The 20,189-nt window shown below is 30.5% G+C and overlaps 1 protein-coding gene across 2 annotated transcripts; it reads left to right on the top strand.

Annotated features, from left to right (window-relative positions):
- Positions 1 to 1,491: 1,491 nt before the first annotated feature.
- On the top strand, positions 1,492 to 15,261 carry kin17 (kin17 DNA and RNA binding protein). Of its 2 annotated transcripts, XM_085817089.1 has the most exons (3): positions 1,492 to 1,655; positions 1,986 to 2,100; positions 9,898 to 15,261. In XM_085817089.1, the coding sequence occupies exon 3, from the start codon at positions 9,905 to 9,907 to the stop codon at positions 11,084 to 11,086; it is 1,182 nt and encodes a 393-aa protein (XP_085673215.1). In that variant the 5' UTR covers positions 1,492 to 1,655; positions 1,986 to 2,100; positions 9,898 to 9,904; the 3' UTR covers positions 11,087 to 15,261. The 2 variants fall into 2 exon arrangements, with proteins under 2 accessions (XP_085673215.1, XP_035232871.1); XM_035376980.2 differs by lacking the exon at positions 1,986 to 2,100 and having other exon boundaries at positions 1,493 to 1,655.
- Positions 15,262 to 20,189: the final 4,928 nt, after the last annotated feature.

The raw sequence follows: 20,189 nt of genomic DNA, 5'->3' as shown, positions 1-20,189 counted from the left end.
TTCCTGTCATGAAAAATCTGAATAATGCAAAAAAAAAATATTGTTATTCTTGAATTATACATTTTATAGAAATATATGGCGATAAGGATTAGTTTAGCAAATATATTTTATTTTGTTATTGAAAACAATTAAAAAAGGGAATTTTTAAGACAAGCAAAGATATAAATTATTTGTAACCTCTATAATTTGCAGTTCATGCCAACATTCTTGAGATAAAAATTCTGCAACATTTTATTGACCACGCCTCTCGCACAAAATACTTACTTAGTTTAATGTTTATAACCCTAAACTAGTGCATAATGTTCAACTTAGAAGTAAAATATTCTTTACGGTTTTGATTTATTCACAACTGAAGCTGCAGAAGGAGGGGACCACAAACCAAGTACGGCGGAGCAAAGCGTCACCTCAAAAAGTCAGCGTAATGTGGTGCCATCTATCGATGCTAGATTTAACTAGATTAATCACGTAAATAGAAAATATTATGTATTGTGTTTTGAAAATCGTGATGTGTAATTTTTAATGTAATATGTTATAATTATGTTTTCTTATAAAATATAACTTTTCGCAATATCTGTTAAAAATGTATAAATTTTCATTTCATTTTTCATTAATTATATTTATTTTTTCTCTTTCATTCCTTCTCTTTCTCGTTTCTGGTTTAGCTTTACGGATAATTTCTGAAGATCATATTAAAATGTACTTAAGTGACCGCCGTACTTAGCTAAAAAAATTCTTTTTACCTTTCGAAACCTCCGGACTAAATGTCTTGACAGTTAAGTGTCACGTAGTTAAATGTCTTGACGGCTAACTCTCTGTGTCGGCAAAATGTCCTGACGGCTAACTCTCTGTGTCGGCCAAATGCCCTGTCGGCTAACTGTCTGTGTCGGCTAAATGTCCTATCGGCTAAGTGTCCATGTCGGCTAAAAATGTCCTGTCGGCTAAGTGTCCATGTCGGCTAAATATCCTGTCGGTTAAGTGTCCCGTCGGCTAAGTGTCACGAACCCAAAAATTTAAAAAGGGAAAGGAATAAAAATGCAGGTAAATAATGGATAAGTTTGAGCAATTTGAAATATTAAATATATATATATATATATATATAACAAAATAAAAAATATGATAACAAGATACAAAATATGTGCATATGTAAGAGGAGATATATACATAAAACAATACGCATAAGTTCAATATACTATAATACAAGTGCTGCATAATAATGGAAGTAACAGTAAGAAAACATTAATCAGTATATACATTAAGTATGGCCATAAGGCGTAAGGCGTATGCAGTTAGCAGGATCATTAATGTCGTAATTTTATATATTATAATGGCATGGTTTTGAATATTTTTTTGGCTTTCGAAAAAATTCCTTGCTAATTTACAATCACGGAGTATACAGGATCTGTATGTGTCTGTGTGTGTGTACAATATATAAATAATTCTATTGGTTCAATTCGGTTGGTAAATATCGGCAGGCAAAAAGACAAAATCCTATCTGCAATAGTGCTTCTTCTGTTGTGAAATGAAACTTTGTAGAATTGGCAAACAAAACATAGAACTGGTATAATTTTTTTAATTATTGTAGTGTCATTTATGCTGTGATTTTCATCGAGAATTTATTTTATAGTCTATTACTTGGGATCAGTTTATGTGCTAAAGTGAGTATGTTTAATTCTTCAATGGGAATTCTGAACAATTAGTTTTGTGATTGATTATTCTGTCCTTTCAGAATAATGTGTCATTATTTTGCTTATATATTTGCATTATTTAATTATTTAAAGAAGTCAATATAAACTGTCTAAGTGAATGTGAAGGTTTATCTGTGGTTATTTTGCAGTGATACGAGCTTTACAGTGATACGAATTCAAAGCTTGTGCTCATCACTTAAGAGAAATTTATTCATACTTTGTTAATTAATGCATCAAAAGTATTTTGTTATTTGGTTTAAATTTCGTACGATATGTATTATTTTAAATGATTCTTTTAAGGAAGAAAACTGATGGGATTTAATGCCTTGATCCTTTTGATTAGAAATCAGTACCAACACTGGATTTTTCCGAATTGCAAAATGCCTAGCTTCCTAGTTTGTATATTCCACATTAGGTAAAGGATGTAGTTTGTATTTGTGTATAATTATTATACCAAATTTGTTTTCCCCCCTAATGCTGCTAATACCACCATTAAACTTGGGCGCAAGTTCCATCCTCCATCGAGAGATAGTCCTTGTGAGAATATTAACAACTTCACAATAACATGTAAAAAATGGAAAGATGTTTAAACTTCTAAATAAACATAAGGTCGTGCAAAATTAGGAAGACACCCAGAAGTTAAAAAGGTAAGCTGATTACTACAAAACATAAAGGTGAACTAGGCATAATATAGCAAGCACGAAAAGGTAAAAGTAAAGTTTAGGGTACCCCTTGGCGATTTTTGGCGGTACATGGATACCGATTTTGTGCAATTCTTTGACTCGTTATTTTGGCTTGCGAAGCAGCGACTTTTGCGCCAAAAATTGCCGCTACACAAAGCCAAAATAACAAGACAAACAATTGAACAAACTCGGTATCCATGTACACGTTGACTTATTTTCACTTAAATAAAAATCCTTGAATTGCACCAAAATGGCATTGTGCACTCCTTTGACTTTATCCATCTACACCTCGACCTATTTTCACTTTAAAAAAATCCCCGAATTGCACAAAAATGACATTGCGCACTCCCTTTACTTTGTCCATGTATACATCGATATATTTTCACTTAAAAAGTCAAAGGAGCACCAAATTCTACAGTATAGGTAAACAAAAAATACATAATCTCAATAAAATACATTTTAAACCAAACAATAAAATAGCATAAAAAAGGAAAAACATGTTATACATTTAAGCACTACCAAAAGCAAATATTCACTCACCATGATTTTCGAGTTTGCTTCATACATCCAGAGCCACGTAAAAATCAAAATATCAATCATACTCAAATGACGTTTTTCAAATCAGGTACTTTTTTTGATTGAACGCTTCACATAGTGACCATCGGAACCTTTCTTCCTACAAATCCATATAAGCGGTTTTTATGCTCGACTAGACGCATATTATTGCTACATACAGGACACTTATTATGGCTACTAAGTAAACCTTCATTTACACACCAGTCAATTAAAGCTCTTTTCCCCTTTTGCTCCAAATCGTACAGAAATTTCAAATTACAAATTAATCTTACTACATTTGGCCATTCTACCGTCTAAAGAATCAAACCAACACACACCACAAAAACGCTTACAAAACATCCGATCATTCAAAATTTCCTAGAATCATGCACCCGATTATGTCACAGTAGGGTTTCCATAACATTCAACTACTCAGGCTACCATAAATGAAACAACTTTGCCAGAATACAAGGGGTACCTTAAAGTCTACTCTACCCACACGAAAATTTCAGAGCGCATAGTAAATTATGTAAACCATCAACAAAGATTCAAAACATACAATTTAAAGTTACCAAAAATATACACATTAATTTGGCATCGAAAAATTGAAATGAAAAGAAAAGAAAGGAGTATACATCTAATTTGGTATTTCCAAGCAAATTTTCACCAAAAATTTAGTTAATCTTTGGATTATGGTAACTTGCCGAAAATTTGGCGACCAACCCTGCTACAACAACCTGTTAGTTTTTTTTGGGGGGGACGCCATTTTGTTTTCACAAAGTAAAGGTTTTTTTTTTTTTTTTTCAACTTTTTTTTCCAACAATCTGCTAGCCGAATTACACTTATGCTAGAACTTTTATGGAACAAAAGTGCTTCATCATAATGAAAATTAGGTGCGAAATTGGGAGAAAGTCGCCCATTGCTTGCCGCGTTTTTAAGAATTGCACTTACACGGTATCCATATATACGTCGACCTATTTTCACTTAAAAAAACATCCCAGAATTGCACAAAAATATCATTGCGCACACTCTTGATTTTATCCATGTACACTACTAGTAATCTTTATCGCCTTACCTTATATTAAGACCTAGCTAGTAACCTTTATCGCCTTACCAAAATGTCGCCAAACTACCTGTTACCATATTCCAAAGATTAGCCTATTTCTTCGAATATTGAAAATAGTACAAAAATTTGTCATTTTGAATTGGGGCTTTCTTAATTTCAGACTTTTTCCTGCTGTGGCATGTATGATGTCTGACATAGAAAATTCAGAAAACATTTTATTTATTTCTTTTCAAGAAATCATTTTTATATTAATAAAATTTCCCAGAATTGAGTGCTCTTTTGTAGCTTTAGGAATACTATTTTTAGTCCCTTTCCATCGATCTGAAACTTTTCTAAAAATAATATTTAAAGGTTTTTTTATTTAGAAATGGTTTGATCATTTTTTAGTTTAATTAGTAACAATCTTTTCCACCAAATTTATAGTCTGCTTCTCCTTTAAGACATTTGGATTGTTTCGACCCTCGTTCTCGGGTCAGCCACGTGGTTCTTTTCTTCAAAATTAAAGGATTTTTTTAGGGTATAATTTAAAATTTGTTTGCATGAAATTACAGTTACAGAACTTCAAGTTTTTTACACAGTTAGCTTAATTGGTCACCAGTACATTTAACACACCTCAGCATGAGTTTACACTCATCCTAGGGGCAAAAGAAATGCTGGCAATTAAGACACTCAGCCACACCACCCTTTAGTTTATATATTTCAAATGGTACATGAAAACATAATAAACTTTGAATTTGACTCAGCCACACCACCCTTCAGTTTATATATTTCAAATGATGCATGAGAACATAATAAACTTTTAATTCCATAAATTTTCTCTGTTCCTGGCTTGTTTGCACATGGAATGTGCTAATTGCACATGGAATGGAGGTATAGGAACAGGTGTACAAAATTTGTATATTAGATTTATTCTCACAACATTGAAATCTTCAGCAATTAACTCATTCTTAATATCCTCTGCAGAAGTGTTTGCTGGAATCCCTCGTAATACAACTTTAAATGATATAGCATTAAGAGTTCATCATATAATTTATATGAGATTGATTACTGTTATTTATCCAGTAATAAATAATTCTATGAGCTTCTATATCAGTGAGGTATATTTTCAAAAATTCATGTTCTATTCTGACTGTGAAGAAGTCTATGCGAGAAATATTTTTGTGCCATGCAGAGCTGTTGCAAATTCACAAATTTTGAGAATAGGGTACTTATCCTTCACTTTCTAAGCATTTAATATCATGCCGTTCATTTGTACCTTTCTTTGTCCCCATGTGAAGAGGACAGAAGTAATTACATTTGGAGGGTCGCATCTGTCATTATTATTAGGCCTAAATTGATCTTTTTTTTTAAATTTCATTTTTAACTGTTTTTAATGTATCTAGAGCTAATCTCCCAAGCTTACATGAGGCAGGAATACCTACTGTTACAATGAAATGCATAATATTATGCTTAACATTTTCATTAAGACCAAAAAGTTTTAACAGTGTAGGGTAGTTAGGCAGTTATTTATCTTATGCCGTATTTTCAGTAATTGTTTCGATAGAATGTAAATGTGGTTAAAGATACTACGATTAATTTTTAAATTACAAATATGATTAATGATACTACGATTAATTTTTAAATTACAAATATGGTTAATGATACTACGATTAATTTTTAAATTAGCCTTTACATCAACAAGTTTTCTATACCTTAAGTCTGGTAATAAAATAAGATCCAATGATTTTTGTTGACACTTTACATATGTAAAAAAACACAATTTAAATTGCAACAATTTCTGAGGTGAAACCTTTAAATTTTTTTTGTCTGTAAACTGGAATTACAGTATCATTAGCATCAATGAACATCAGAATAGATGCCTGATCAGCTTCTTGTTTGGTTGCTGAGAGGAGACTTATTACTCAGCCAGTGTCACACAAAATGATAGTACTATTAGTTCATCTGTTCTTAATAAAAATGCAACGAGACTCGGAAAGTAAAGCGCAAGTTGCCTCTTTTCTTTCTTTGCTGCATTTCTCTGAAATGAACAATGGATGAATAATTTTTTAGGTTTTTCATTAAATTTATGATGGTACCAGCAATGTGAAGAATTCAGAGCAGCTTTCGCTGAAGGACTTCAGGTTCTGTTAACGTGATTTTTAGAAACACTCGTGTAACAACAGTACTTCACTACATAATTTATACACTTCATCCAGCAGGGAATCCGAGTTTGAATTATGAGATACGTTGACTGATGAAGATGAAAAAATTATACTTAACTGAATTGGTGTGACATCTTAGATAAACTTGGCAATGCTGGTAGCTTTTGAAGAATCAAGGGGGATCAACAGATTCAAGAATAAATTGGATCTTTTGCAAATTTGCTTAGGAAACAACTCCAATAACAGTGAATCTGATATATTGTGTTTTTCCCCTTGTGTTTTCATGATATGAAGCAATTCAGATGACTTTCTGTCTTCAAGTTGGTCCCTGGTGAGTAATTTTCGGATTTCCTGAGTACTACTTTCCCCAGAATACTCGATAATGATGCTAGTCATCTCCTGAGAAGAAACATCAGTATGCCTCGAAGTATATCTCGAACCAAAGAATTGGTCTCCAGCAGCAAATAAGTGATACAGTAGTTGAATTTTGTTTTGGGGCGTACAAGAGAGAGAGATGGCATGCTGTAAATACATAGTTTAGCTTTCAGTATATTTTTTCATTATTATTATTTTGATGGTAATGTGTTATTGTGTGTAATTCATTGATTAAATTTCACTATATTTAAGTTATATGAACATCAATAAATTTAGTAGGTCTTAGAATACATCACCCTGGGATATAAGAGCACATTTATTTTTACACTTATTCTTACATAAGTGTGTGTGAAAACTATGATTTTAATGCAGTAGTTGTTTCATTTACTTCTCTTATATAAAACGTGTCATATAGTACTAAGGTTTTTTGCACATATTTTAAATGATTTTTATTGCATTTACAGAAATATTTTACCCAAAATTTTTGGGTTTTAAATATTCAATTTGATTACCCTTATTCTTCACAATCTTTCTATAATTTCCGTAATTTCCAAGAGAATAAAGCTTCTTTTTAGTAGCAAAAGAGGTATTTTATCCTATTCCGCTTGAATAGCTTTCCAAAGCCAGGGAGGGTTGTAGATATCTGGACAATCCATTTTTTAAAAGTCAGAGAAGCACAAAAGTCCGTGGATGATACATCAGGAGATTTACTAGGGATATGATTGAAGGGTATGGCCTTGATATAAGCTTCTTGTTTCCCCCCCCTCCCCCATAAAATTAGATTGGATTTTGATGTGTGGCTGCTTACTTCGCCTTGATGCAGTTCTAGTGATTAATGACACTGTGGGTAGAGGGAAGATATTTCATATTTGAAAACTAGGCATAAAATACATTCCTGATAATATGTAGAGTTGACCTTAATAGTTCTCTGCACTCTATTTAATTTTTATTTTTTATATCAAAAACCAGCAACAATCAAAATCCCTTTGAAAAACTTTCTGTAGATTCTTTGAACAAGATTATTTCCTTCCCTTTGATGATAATAAATGTATCTCTTTTTATTACAGTCATTTAAATACACCAAGACCACTCGTCTGTTATGACAATATTTTTCCATTTTTTCCGAATAATTGTTTCTTGTAAAGAATTTCTGCAGCATGTTCAGCTTTTGCAATTTGTCATGGAGAAAGACAATGCATATTATGTTTTTTCACCTTTTTAAGATTCAAATCAGCATTAATCATATTGTTTATAGTTGACATGGAACATTTTAATAACTATGCAACTGTCCTTTTGACATCGAAAATTCTTATCTTTGCAACATTGAAAACCTTCCGTTTTTTCATTGGATACATATTTTGTACAGTTTTCCTCCTTGAAGCCAAACCTTGACATGCTTTTCCTTTCTTATTGAAAATATTATCTATTTCTGCTTTAGATATTGAAAATTCATGGTTTCCACAGCATTTTTTAATAACTAAATACAGATAATTTTCTTCGGAAAGAGTGCAAACATAGTCTTCCCTCCACTGCTTCTTTAACTCTTTGAAATCCAGATCCTTCACTAAGCTATATCCTCAAAATAATCTCCCAAACCGCCCAAAATACTTTTCCAGTTTCACAGCAATTTTCTCCCCTCCCCGTCCATTAACTCAGAAAATGGGTGTGAAGATTTCAAATGGCATCCTTTGTACTTTCTAAAAAAGATTACATTAGCCTTTGACCCCATTCTTTATAACCTATTTTGAAGGTCAGACAAACAAGCCTTTCTGGCTTTGTTATGATCACGATTGAGATTTTGTTTACTTCCCTTATTTTTATAGGAAAGAATAAATTGATAAAAAATAAATATAATCCTTAAATTTTTTAACTGCACTTTTATTGCTGTTTAAAATTTATGATAAAATAGATCTGGTTTAAAGATATTTTTTTAGATATTTATTTAGATTTTATTTATATTTATTATATTGATTTTAAAGATATTTATTTAGATATTTTGTCATAATTCTGTTAAGTACCGACATATTCCTGGGTTTTTACAAAGGATATAAAATAGATCCCACTAAGCAAAATACGTATATTTATTATTATCACGTGCAACGTAAATACGAGCCAATTTTTGTTGGGAAAATCACTTCCATGCCTTCGTCAATCCTCTTGTACTTTGCCACATACAATAGGCTACTTTAACACCCCGTCATGAATATAATATAAATAAATAATTTTCATTTTTAAAATTTCATTTTTACAGGAATTTATTGTTGTTTTCTTTTATTGAATAGAGGATTAAGATTTCACTTCATGTACTTTCTTTCTTTTCACATTAAGTTGCTATTTTTTAGTTAATGTGGTGCACTTTCTGCTCATTTTCTTCACCATTTCATTTCCAAGCATTGTGTTATTTGACCAATAATCACTTATTCTTGGTAATTTTACATTTCTCATTATGAGAAGGACTGTAATGAATGCCCGTATTTCTTCTATGGATGAATTTTTTTCCCATTGACGATCAACAGTGCCATGCTTTCTTGCACAGAATTCAGCATATTTATTTGTATTTGTGAGAATTAATTCACAACTTTCATCCGTAAGAAACAACTCTATATTGTAAAGGTGACGCACCAATAGGTAAATCCTGAATTGGTCCCGAAAAGCTGTTAAAGGGGGACAGAATTACGGCATCATTATTAACATTAGTAGACCAGGTTTTTACTGGAATTTCATTACAATTTTCTGAAACCTCTGCTTCCAGATTTATTCTGTGCTCATCTTCATCTTCTGCTATAAATGTTTCTTCTTCATTATCATTTATTTCATTTTCTATTTCTTTCCTATCGCCGTCTTCTGATTCCAAATCTGACTCATCTGTATCATTAAAAAGAATAGCCTCAATTTCTTGTTGATTTAAAACTTTGCGATATTTGCGCATTTTGATTAAAAGCACACTCTACCAAAAAGTATCAACAACAAGCTACCTAAGATAACAAATCTCTTAGGACAAGCTGTCTGCAGTAAACTGATACAAAGCATTGGGGAATAGCACCTGCTACTGCATATCTTAGGGGAAGGAAAGAAAACAAGATTGCAATCTCGGCTGTTTTCGGGCGGTTCTGGTTGTCTCAATGTAGAGCCGTGTCGGGCGGATTGGCTGTGAAGGAGTTAAAAGTGCCATTTTGCATGAAAACAAAGTTGTCAAATAGCAGATTATTTTCAGTAATAAATTCATTAAATTTCATTAAGTCATTCATTGAATTTCAATGCTAATTATTAATTGAAATTTATTGAATATATTCAATAAAATAAATATTTAAATAAAGACACATATAACTTTTTACTTAAATTATTTATTCATTTGCATATTCTTAATACATTTAATCTTATTTTTGATACAGGTAAATCATGCCAAAACATGGATTTCTCACTCCAAAAGCGATTGCTAATCGCATCAAAGCAAAAGGCTTACAGAAATTGCGTTGGTACTGTCAAATGTGTCAAAAACAGTGCAGAGATGAAAATGGTTTCAAATGTCATACAATGTCAGAATCCCATCAACGACAACTTCTTCTATTTGCTGAAAACCCAGATAAATACATAGATCAGTTTTCACAGGAATTTTTAGATAGCTTTATGCAGTTGTTGCGTAGACGTTTTGGTACAAAAAGAGTTCATGCAAATCAAGTATATCAAGAGTACATTGCAGATCGTAATCATCTGCATATGAATTCGACACAGTGGGAAACATTAACAGAGTTTGTAAAATGGTTAGGGCGTGAAGGTCATTGTGTGGTAGATGAAACAGAAAAAGGATGGTTTGTGACTTACATTGATAGGGATCCTGAAACTATCAGACGACAAGAAGCATTAGCCAAGCAAGAGAAAATGAAATTAGATGATGAAGAAAGAATGGCCAAATTCTTTCAAAGGCAGATGGAGAGAGACAGAGAAAAAACAGGCATTTTGCCTGAACCGGTGTATACAGAGTTGAAGAAAACTAGTGAGGAAGAAAAAGTCACTTTTACTATGAAAGCTGCTGATAAAGTAAAGAAACCTGTATTGGATATAAAACAAAATCCTTTGTTGGCATCATCATCTTCAAAAATTCTCCCTGAAAGTGTATCTAAAAAGGGTAAAGAATCAAATTCAAAAGATAAAAAAAGAAAATTAGCATTAGAAGAAATAATGGAAGAAGAAGCACAAATTCGAGAAAAAAAGAACAGGAAAGATTATTGGCTTGCACCTGGAATAGTTGTTAAAATAATGACTAAAAAGTTTGGTGAAGAATTTTACAAAGAAAAAGCAATTATCAAGGATGTAAAAAACTGTTATTCAGGTAGTGCACAGTTAATTGAAACAGGGGAAAAAATTGATGTTGATCAAAAAGACTTAGAAACTGTTATTCCTGCTATTGGTAGAAAAGTTCTTATACTGAATGGATCTTACAGAGGCTGTGAAGCAGTTTTGCTAAAAGTAAATATTGAGAGTTTTTCTGTGAATGTTCGAATAGCCTCTGGAGCTTTTAAAGGAAAAGTCATGGAATCCATAAAGTATGAAGATGTTTCTAAACTACATGTGCAGTCTTGATGCATAGATGTCCTTAATGAACCTGTAAATTATCATTATTTTTATATGATAAAAATGAACACATTTTATTTTAAATTATTTTTATAAATATGTTTTGCAATTTAAAATGTGCTTCTGACTTATTGTGTGACCAAAAAATTTTTATTGTTTAATGTAACAAAGTATTTTAATGATGAATGAAGAAAATTGTAAATATAAAATACGGTACTATTCCGTTTTGAGGACCGTAAAAAATCGCCAAACTATTGTTGATGCCATTGCTGTCAAAAATAATTGTGGCAACCCTAACGCAAGAAAGGAAGTATAATAGTAAATTTAAGATTTTGTTTTAATTCAGATAAAAGGTTAATTTCATTTAATACTTTATTATAATTTATATAAAATGGGATAAACATAACTGAATGGAAGCATAAGAGTAAATAACTATTTCAGATCATTATTATAATTTATATTAAAAAAGGCTAAACATAACTGAGTGGATTCCTGCATCGCTATTTTTGCTACCGAGTTAACGCTAAAGCATTATTTCACCTCGTTAGTTGTTCAAACATAATTTTCTGTAGCGAATGATGCTTTTTCTTTGAAAAAATTTCTATTGCAGACTTTTCGTCACTGGGCAGTTTCCAAATTCTTAAATCAACAGTGTCATCAAAAAAGGATTTAAAAATTAAACTAGTATTTCAATGCCGTCTTAAGAAATATAGAACTATCTAAACTTTGAAATCAGCACGTACGCTAGATTTGGCCCGCTATTAATTGGTCACGTTTCCTAGATTTGGCGCTTTTGCACATACATTTTCGCTGCAATTTTTTTTACGGTCCTCAAAACGGAATAGTACCTAAAATACTATGCTTTGATGAATGGTAAGTGCTGATAAAGTTGAGTAGAGGGTAAAAATATAAGGTTTTCAGTTTTCTTCCACAGCAGAAAAATCTGGGGGGAAAAAAATGGCTGGAAGAAATAGGTTTCTTCCTCTTAAGTTGAAAAAATGTAAGAAACTAGTTTTTAACTTATTTCATGTGTATATTATTATATCTATATTTTATTCATATCTGGCACTGTTATATTTCAAACTTAAGTTAATGTTATATCGATAATTTATATTCCTTTATCTTTCACTTTGGTAGTGTTTTTTATATATATATAAACTCAATTTCGCACTAAGTGAATTTAAGATCATACAACATTATATATATATATATATAAATATTTTCATTTTCTGTCTAATTCCGACGCTTCATTTGTATGCTTGCATTAACACCTTTTTCAGGGAGTTACACACGCACTTGTATATATATATATATATAATGACAAAAAGTAAGAAATTTAAAAACTTTTTGTCCACTTTTCGAGCACCTATTTTTAAAGAATAATTAATTTTAAATTTAGTTAAAGTTTTACACTGAATGATCTTCTTTATATCCATTTTTGTTTTAAAAGTGCCAGAATTAACTTCAATTTAATTTTAATTAGGAAAGTAATCTTTTTCTTTGTCAAAATTAAAATTTTCATGAAGTATTTTAAAGTTCTTTTTGTTGTTGTTGTTGTTGTTGTTGTTTGTTTCAAAATTTCATTTTTTGTTCCAATTTTTAGCCTTTTGAGTGATTACTTTCTCGCCAAAGTATTTTAGCTTCGCCAATGAAGCCAAAAAGGCAAACCTATACGTCACTACTGTAATGATATTCATAGTTTTAACTGTGTTCTAATGAAAGTGCTCGAAGTTTTTAATTACTTCTTATGAGTTTTAATGTTTTCAGTAAAGTTTTATAATTTCACTTACATTTTAAATTCTTTGGATTATATGCTATTTGTTCAACCCTTTGCTGGGCTGTGGGATGTCAGGCATCCCGCCTTTATCAGTTTTTATTTCCAAGATGAAAGCTGCAAAATTCCATTTAAAATACATACAATTATACCTTTTAGTTTATCTATAACAGATGGCAGCACTGGTATTCATAAATAATGTAAGAAAAAAAAGTCTTTGCAGTCTAATTTTAAAGCATTTTTTTTTTTTTTTTTTTTTAATTTCTTATGCGATATAAATCGCCTGGACAGCAACTTTTGGTGTTGGAATGAATATTTTTATCTTAAGATTTCTTTTCAGGTCAAGATTATTATTAGAATTCATGTATATTAATTAAAAAATATTTGAAATTTAAAGGTGGGATGCATTTGTCCCACCGCGCATGTAGGAAATCCTGCTACTAGATGGCAGCACCATTGAAAAGTTTTCCCAAGAATTTCTTGCAGTGTGATTTTGATGCTTCCAGTTTAATTTTCTGAATTTTCTTCTTAGATTTACTTTATGGTTATTTTGAAGTGCACCATTCTTTAGTTTTGTAACATTATAGCAAGAAAGAAGCTGAATATTTCAGAAGCTTTTGAACTCCTTCCTTCCGACACAGAATCCGGAGATTCCAATTCGCATGATAATGAAGAAGAATATGTTCCTGGTGTACTAGGAAATTGATCAGTGCGGAGAAACTTTGAGTGATCATGAGAATTTTCCTGAAGATTCAGGTTCTAAAAACTCAGATTTTACTGCCCCAGGATAATAGCCAATAATTCCTACATGGAATAAGAGATTCATGAGCTCAAGCTCACAAATATTTATTTAAAGAACTGACCCATCAGATGAATTAATGTCTTTGGAGGAATTTTTGCCCATAAATTTATTTCTGACTGTATTGACCTGTAGTTTTATAGAGAGCCTGGTTTTCCAAACAAGCCTCTACGCAACCCAAAAAGGCCAAACTTTCACTCCAACAACACTGGAAGAAATGTTTTGCTTTTTCGGCATAAATCTGTATATGGGATTAAAAAAAATTCCTAGCTATAGAGATTATTAGTCTACTTCACCAGTACTACATGATGATTATATAATGAAACATATGTTATCAGAAAGATTTAGTTGGCTGCTATTGAATTTGCATCTAAATGATAACAGTGTGCAGCCTAAAAGGGGTGAAAGAAATTTTGATAATCTTTACAAACTGTGTCCTCCTCACAATCATTTGTCAGAAAGATTCTCTCTTTATTTTAACCAAGTAAAAATCAGTCTATTGACGGATCAGTGATAAAATTTAAAGGTGTAATTCATTTAAGCAATATATGCCAAAAATGCCAATTAGAGGGTATAAATTATGGATGAAATGTGACGAATCTGGTTTCTTATGGCAATTTTAACTCTACACCGGGAAGAGTGAAGATGATATTGAAAAATGTTTGGATGAATGAAATAAAGAAGGTCATTCAGTGTAAAACTTTTAACTAAATTGAGTTGTAAAATTCTTATGCAAAGAACTATTTGGAAAAAACCATTATGTATAGATGGATAAGTTTTTTACATCGTATAACTTACTATCATTTTTGAAAACAAAAAATGTATTTGCTTGTGGCGCAGTTAACATGAGTCTAAAACATTTACCAAAAAATCTGGATGACAAAAAATTACTTTGAGGTAATTTTGACTATGGGATAAGTAATGATGGGATATGTTGCTTCCGGTGGAAGGATAAAAGAGTTGTTTCATCTTTGTCAAGTTTAGAGGATACTGTTACGATAGTTAATGTGGAAAGAAATGGCAAAAAAAGGAGACAAAAGTAAAGTACCTTGTCTACAAGCTATCATAAACTATAATAATCATATGGGAAATGTTGACTATTTTGATCACCTAAAAGGTCTGTATCAGATTGACAGGAAAAGCGTCAAATGGTGGCATAGAATCCCCCCCCCATTTCCTTAATGTTTGTGTGGTTAATTAATTCATATTCTGCAAAGGGTTACCAACAGATAGAAAACATTTAAAAATCTCTAAAATTGATTAGAATGTGTCTAATTGTAGTAAATTTATTAAATATGAGTATTTCCTTGAAAAGAAAAGTCTCAGCGTCCTGTACAAGTAAAAAGCCACAAACCACATATACCAAAAAGTGTACCTCGTAGACGCTGTGCATTATGCAGCACAAAAAAAAGGGGGCAGCGCACATTATGGATGTGCGAAGTATGTGAAGTTCTATTGTGCCTTCAAAAGTAAGGAATTTCTTGTTTAAAAAAATTCCATGAATAATTTTTTAAATGTTTAATATTTATTTTTTCCAATTTTTAAGTATTTGCTTCTATTGTATTTTTGCTGATTTATTAAGTATAAGTCTAAATTAAAGTGTATATTACATTTTTGTCTTCAATTTTTTATTCAAGTATCATATTCATTTGATGTATAGGTATTGCAAATTTATATGTTTTAATAAATTGCAGTAACATTAAAACTCGAAAAGATTTAGTATTTTTTCCAAAAGAAATGAAAATATAAATAAATAATAAAATTTTAACATGAAATCTCATTGAATACTGAATGGACATAAATTTAGCTATGAGTTACCATAGAAAAATATCCTGAGCAGAAGAAAGAGAGGTGAAATGTAAATAAACATGTTGACCTTCAAAATGTTCTGTTCAAATCTGTAGCAAATAAAGCTCTGAAGTGAAAATTTTTATTGTAATCAAGAAAAGTTTCAGGCATCATATTTCGAAGAAAATATCCATCTTTACCGCTATTGAATGCGTCGATGTTTTTGCATGACATCTGTACGTAAGGACAGAATAAAGGACTCTTTTCCCCAAAAAATATTTAAAAACTAATTTTATATGAATTCTGAAGAGAATTTTTCGTGGCATCTGTGCATACATACGTATCTCGCATAACTCAAAAACGAGTAGCCTCAGAATGTTGAAATTGTGTATATAGGAATGCTATAACATGTAGATGTGCACCTTGTATTTTGGTTGCAATCAGTTGCACCAAAAGTATATAAATACACAAATACACCACTCTGTTACTAGGCTTAATGATCTCAGTTTCTTTATTCTTATATGTTTGTGTGGTATCTGCATGCAATATTTGTAGAATTATCAACAATTTAAAAGATGTTTAAGTACGGCTAAGCCTAGTTATTTTTTCCATGGCGGCTATGTTTGTTTGTATTTGAAACTTGGCAGAATAGTGATTTGTTGCCAATCTAGAGAAACTAAGCTTCGCAACAACAAAGATAACACCTTCTTTTATTATTGTGAATTAAATCATGCTTAATACATTCTGGAATTTATTTGAGGAAATAAGTGTTTAAAATTTACTTTGTAATTTTTAATATAGATATTTTGAATTTTTATGTATTTTAGCCTTGTAGAGAAGTGAGGACTGAATTAATTGAATGAGAAATACTGAATCGTCTGTGAAAAACTTTTTTTTTTTTTTTTTTTTTTTTTTTTGTTTTCTTTTGTTTAATTTCTTATATACATTGTTTTAGATTTATTATAATATTTGAATAGAACATGTGGCGACGATTAGATAATTCTTCAGATGATATAAACTTTGTGCATTGTGAGTTATAAAATGTACTTGCATTATTAATTGTAACATCAGCCATGCTGTAATAATTTGATTCTTCTAGTCTTCTCCAACAGTCCAATCAGATCATAGCTTATTCATCAGTCAGACTGCTTCTCTGATTTCAGGCTTCAAGGCCCCCACTTCTTTCTTCTCATTGCCTCCATTTCTCCTTAAAGAGATTACCATGCCTGAAACTCTTATCGTCATGCACCTTTTAGGCTTCATTCTCTCTGAGCTGGCAAAAATACACTTTTGTGTAATAGTTCCGGCGATATAAGATGAAGTTATAAAATGAATGAAATGTAACGCTGTTAAGGAAACTTAGCATAGTGCCAGAGTGTCACTATGGTAAACAAATATAGTGAATTTTAAAGAGTGCATTTATTCTGTTGTGGCTTGTGCACTGTCGATGAAGTAGATTTAATTCAATCCCATAAGTTTAAATGAAATGCGAGAAAAAAATGAGTCTAATTTAATATTCTGTACAAGGAAGTCATGTGGTGTACACATCAGATTTTTTATATACCTTGAAGTAGTAGCACTTTATATAAGCATGTTAGGAGGATTTACACTCGGAGGAAGGTGCCATTTCATTGCTCTAGATGTGTGGTGGGACAAGCGGTATCCCAGGCGCATCTTGAATTCCCTTAGAGGTGTTCTCCCCCTAATGAAGTAATATTGTATTAGAATCTAATTATCTATGTGTAAAGTTATTTTTTCGAAAAAAATTTTATGCACCGAACTTCAAAGTGTTAAAGGTAAAATTTTGATTTGAATTTTTCACTAAAGTATTTTATTATTTCACTTAATGTTTTCAATTCTTTAAAAAGCATTCTCTTTATTTAAGATATAAAATTCTAATTAGAATTTACTTTGTTTTTCCCTTGCTTTGAGGAGGGGCCAGAATTTTTGGATGAACTATTATAATTAAAATACATGAAAATAGTTCATCAGCTAATTCTGGATATAGAAAAGCAAGGATTTATGTGGAAGAGGGATTTCAATTGATTTTAGTGTTCCTTCTGCTGACAAAGTGGCATTGAAATTGATTGAATTCCTCTTCTATTATGTTTGTTTTTCTTTAAATTTCATTAATTTTTTTAATTGGGTATTGCTTGTTTGAAAAGTTTCGGTTTTTAACATTTTTAAAATTCTTTATAGTATATATAAGATTAATTTAAATTTATTAATTATAAATTTCAATTGTTGTAAAGAATTAGTTCTAAATTTCTTACTTTATGTCTTTACTGATAATTTTTCAGCCGCTTAGAGCACGAAAATGCTAGGCATGTGTATATTTTGTTTTTAAAAAAAAATTGTTCTATAATTATGATGTATATATAATTAAAATACAATTAAAAAAAAACATAATATAAAAATGCCTGGTAGTTTTGTGTAACAAGCGGCTGAAAAATTATCAGTAAAGACAGAAAGTAAGAAATTTAAAACCAATTTTTCACAGACCAAAATTTGAAATTCATAAGTAATAAATTTAATAAAATCCTATAAATGTAAAAAATAATTTAATAAATGTTAAAACTAAAACGCTTCAAACAAGTAATGCCCTAATTTAAAAAAAAAATCAATGAAATTTAAAGAATAAATAACATGAAAGAAGAGGAATTCAATCAACTTCAGTGCCACTTTGTCAGGAGAAAGAACATTGAAATCTTTCTTCCATGAAAAATTCTTGCTTTTCTCTGTCCAGAATTAGCTGATGAACATATATGTACACTGCTCAAAAAAAAAAAAAGGGGGGGGACAGTGCTATATCTCCCGTTCTACTGGGCCGATTGACAAAATTCAAACTGCGTTTTTCATGTCTCGAAAGCGCGACTTAGGATATATATTAGATTTATATATAGCACTATTCTAACATAGGTATTTTGACACAAAATCAGACTTTTTCTGAAATAACATACCAATTTTTTTACATATTTCGATTCTACGACTCAAATTATGCCATAATACCAAGTTTTGTAAAAATCGTACGAGTAGTTTTTAAAATATTAGCTCTCAAAATTTTAACTCCTCAATGTTAATTGAGTTTGGCAAATATTTATTAATATCTCTTTTTTTATTAAACTTTTTTGATTTTTTCTCTCACATTTCGAAATTTAGGTTCATTCCAAATAAAATTTACCCATTTTTTGTGTTTTATTTTTTAAATTTCTATTTTTAAATAATTTTTATAAATTTTTCGAAAAAAATTTTTAATTATGACCTATAAAATTTTTACCATCATCTTAAAGTAGGTGTATTTTTAAGCATATCTGCAAAAAATTAGACTTTTTATTCAAAATTTTCTAAGATATACACGAATATATATTTTCGCGTTTTGAAATTTGGCATCTTTTTTTTGAGCGATAATAACGCCAAATGTGGTCTATGGATTTTTGTTACAGTGAATTGCCACAGCTATTTTTAACCTTAAATTTCAAGTAAAATTCTAGGAAGAAATAATTATATGACAATTTTTCCCTCAATGATGCGTAATAAATATTTATTAATACTATATGAAACCTATTTTTTTAAATTATAGATGATATTATTCAAATTTTTAACTATTTTTTTTTTCAATTTCTCTCTATCTTTAAAAAAAAAAAATAAATAAATAAACAGTAAATTTTTGAAAGAGTTAAATTTTTACCTTCGGCGTTTTATCGTCTGCTACTTTACTTCGTTTAAATCGAATTGTCTAAAACTGAGAATTTTCGTTTGATGTATATTTGAATTTTATGACATTAACTGCATAATTTATTTCTAAACAAACTGTTGCTTTTGAAGTGGCTGAAAGAGCGGCTGATGCTATCATCCACATTTTTAAAGCACAGTATATTTTTATAGAAACATAAGATTTAGAATAATCATTTTTATAAAAGTCAAATTATGATTATAAACATACAACCCTCTAGAGACTGAATTAATGGAAGTTCAATGGCTATGTAGAAATGATCTGCAGCTACTTAATGGCTGGATAAGTCAGCAGATTCTGTGGACAAGTAAGAATAATTATATAAACGACACCCAACATTCTGGATTCAATTAACAACGAGGATACGATGTTTATTAAATGAATTTAAGAAGTTTTAAAACATAAAAAATCAACTCATTTTTTATCCTAAAATGTATTTTTGTGCGTAGCGTATTTTCATTATAACCTTAAAATTCTAATTTAGAATGTAATTGTCAAGAACTGAATCCTAAATCATCAGTAATATAATAAGTAATTATTACGGTTATTAATAAATCCTTCTTATAAAATAATTGCAAATATTTCAAAAAACTCTCTGTCTGAATGCAAATATTTTTAATTTTATATTAATCAAGATTGCACACGAAATTTATTTATTTGCACTTCAATTCTTACCGTCAGCTCTAGTAGAAGTTGCAAATCAATTATATTTAATTAAGGAATAACCAGCTAAGTTTAGAAACTGCTTTCCGTAACAGCAATTCAATTATTGGCGCCGTATCTTTCATGTTACTTCCGACTGGCAAGCTACATGATTTTTAATGAGTATTCGGGTTTTGCTAGTAATTTCACTTGGAAATCGCGTTTAAACTAGGTTAGCTGGTTATTTGAACATAGAAAGAACATGGGAGCTATTTGATTAAGATGCTTTCATAGAGAACCTAGAAAACTACGAAAACCAACCATGCAAGCCTGGGATAGTCTTAGCAACAAACAATTCGTATTTAACAATCTTCAA

Source organism: Stegodyphus dumicola, chromosome 5 (assembly GCF_044657685.1).
Source record: "Stegodyphus dumicola isolate Sdum_Otavi_A_Nest chromosome 5, ASM4465768v1".
NCBI lineage: Eukaryota > Metazoa > Arthropoda > Arachnida > Araneae > Eresidae > Stegodyphus > Stegodyphus dumicola.
This window is presented reverse-complemented; position numbering and strand designations above follow the sequence as displayed.

Excerpts from the sequence above, each read along its gene's own strand:
- kin17 (XM_085817089.1), top strand. The coding sequence starts at position 9,905 with ATGCCAAAACATGGATTTCTCACTCCAAAAGCGATTGCTAATCGCATC.